General features: G+C 37.2%; 1 protein-coding gene across 12 annotated transcripts in view; it reads right to left on the bottom strand.

Moving 5' to 3' along the window:
- Positions 1–2,500, bottom strand: part of LOC125045805 (transcription factor dcp-66-like) — a 53,870-nt gene that overhangs the window by 23,941 nt on the left and 27,429 nt on the right. For 10 of the 12 annotated variants that reach the window (XM_047643290.1, XM_047643298.1, XM_047643297.1 and 7 more), the window contains exons 6-7: positions 2,009–2,153; positions 492–778 (exon numbers count right to left, since the gene is read on the bottom strand). In XM_047643290.1, coding sequence (XP_047499246.1) covers positions 492–778; positions 2,009–2,153 — 432 coding nt within the window. The remainder of the gene's footprint in view (positions 1–491; positions 779–2,008; positions 2,154–2,500) is intronic. The other 2 variants (XM_047643299.1, XM_047643296.1) reach the window with 2 other exon arrangements.

Raw genomic sequence — 2,500 nt, 5'->3', positions numbered from 1 at the left:
AAATGTCGACAGAACAATGCACATGCTAACTAAAAATTGCCCTTTCCTATTATATTCATAGTTTAAAAATAATCACATACAGGAACCACTCAATCTTTCAGCCTCTCACTCAGTTCCTCGTACATCACAAAATGTTATCCTTTGAGAAAAATTCTACAAAAAGAAAAATGAGAAACAAGAAAAATAGCAACAATCAAATTTAAAAAGATAAAAATTAAACAAGTGACAGAAAAAAAAAAAAAAAAAATGCAAGAAACACACCATGTTTCACATTAACTACTTATTTTGTTAACAGGCTTACAAGAAATAAACAGCTGAATAAGAGAGGGAAAAACTGTGTAACATGGTGTGCACTTGAATCATTTGTAAAATAAAAGACGAAAAAAAAGAGGAAAATATCTTTGAAAAATAATAAATAAAGGAAAAAACTTAAAAAAGGCATTGCTGGAACAGGCCTGGCTCAGCGGCTGCATGAGGGGTGACGTGCGAACCTTTATGAGAACACGGTCGACTGATGGGTGTGAGATGTGAGGGGTGGACGTCCGCACCTTGGAGATGGACACCTGTGAAGGGGAGTCCCGAGGGCCAGGCCCAGGGGACGATGAAGAAGCTGGTGAGTCCTTGCGGATGATCTCCACCTCGCGCGACAGGTTAAACGGCAGGTTGAGATTGGCCGGCAGACCCGAAATCAGGTTGCTCGAGCTGCCGCTGTTGCCTCCACTGCCTGACTTGTTACTGCTGGAGCCGTTGCTGCCGGCGGTGCTTGTCAGGGTAGTGCCTGAAGAGCGGGAGGGATAATTTTAGTTCCACTGTGACACAATTGTAACCCCTTGTCCAACTTTATGAACACCCAATCATCGACTTTGCTTTCTAAAGGGGACACACATGATGACAATGATAAAAAAAAAAGATAAAAAAAAAATAAATAAATAAATAAATATATATATATCAACACAGTTTCAAAAAATACATCTATAGGGAGAGGAGTGATGCTGTGGAGTCAACAGCCACTTTTTAAGGGTAAACTGCAGACTCCCAACACATTAAGATAATCTTTTTTCTCACGATAAACATGCTTTTTCGAAACTGTGTACTTCTTTCTCTGCTGCACCTCCCTTTGGTAGCAGAATCAAGTATCTGATAATTGGACATTCATCATTATAGAATTAAAAGTTAGAATATAAAATAGTATTCCAATAAACAAGAAATCTTTTTACTGTATTTTTATAGGAGAATTTTTCAGTGCATGGACTAAGCTTTAAAGATTAAAGCCACATGTGCTCTGTAGGTATTATTTACAAGGCAAATAAACCATATGAGCAAGAAAAATTCAGCTGTATTAAAAAGGAAAAGAAATTTTGTTCATTGAAACATTTCACAAACTAACTGCTGTTAGCTTCATCAGTGTTCCGTCTGGCCAAAACGACCATGATATTTCTGTATATCTTCCACCACATTTGATATCTGAAAACCAAACCAGTCATATTATTTCATAAGTATCATATTAGTCTACTAAGCTTAATACTGACCTGCTTAAAAGCATGCTAACACATGAAAGTCCATGCTATTGTCAAGGGGGTCTTTTATATACACATACTTTTCCCTTTTTTTTTTTTTTATAAGCCACATGTATATCCACATTTGTATATCAGTATATCCACACCTTAAGAGTAGAACCATTTATCCTTAAACCAAACAGGTACTCTAGGATGATCTGGTTAAATAAATTGAGTCCAAGAAAAAAAAAGAGAAAAAAAAAAAAAAAAAAAAAAAAAAAAATGTAAATATGTACATACACTATAAAACCTTGAGAAACAGAGCCAAAGACGTTCCAACACCCCTTTCTGAATCTCAAGGAACCACAAATATGTCTGCCAACATCCAATGAAGCAGGAAAGCATGACGGGACAAGAAATTTACCACCACAATACTTCACAGAGAGGGTTAACAAGACACAGATCATCGCAAGCACAAGTATGGCGAGATAAACAAAGCGATATGTCCGTACCCTTACCTCTGGCCAAGAGATGCTTCTGGGCCTGGAGAGCAGTCGGTGACAATGACTCAGCAGAAGCCTGTGAAGCTAGATTCTTTACTTGCTGCTTGTAGTCTCGAGACACCTTGATGTGGGCAGGTATGGCTGAAGATGAGGCCTGGAGAAGGAGATGGGGAAGAGGAAGGTTGTTTTCAATACCTCATGGACAAGGTTTGTATATTTATTTTCATAAGGATAATCACACACAAAAAGGCTGAAGACAAGATGGATAGGGTGGGAATAGTGGACAATGACCAATTAGGAGAATGAGCAAAATGAATATAAAGGACAAACAAAAATACAAAACATTCACACACAAACAAGTTAAACCAAACAAAAATCAATTGAGAGGATCTTATGAAAGTACAAGTTGAAAAAAGAGCAAGGTAAGGGTTGAGCCAATATTATCCACTTGGGAAAGTCCTTAATAAATTAGGAAACTAAACTTGAAATGTTATATATACA

Source organism: Penaeus chinensis, chromosome 38 (genome assembly GCF_019202785.1).
Source record: "Penaeus chinensis breed Huanghai No. 1 chromosome 38, ASM1920278v2, whole genome shotgun sequence".
Lineage (NCBI taxonomy): Eukaryota > Metazoa > Arthropoda > Malacostraca > Decapoda > Penaeidae > Penaeus > Penaeus chinensis.
Note: the sequence above shows the minus strand (reverse complement) of the source record. Positions and strands in the feature narration are given on the sequence as shown.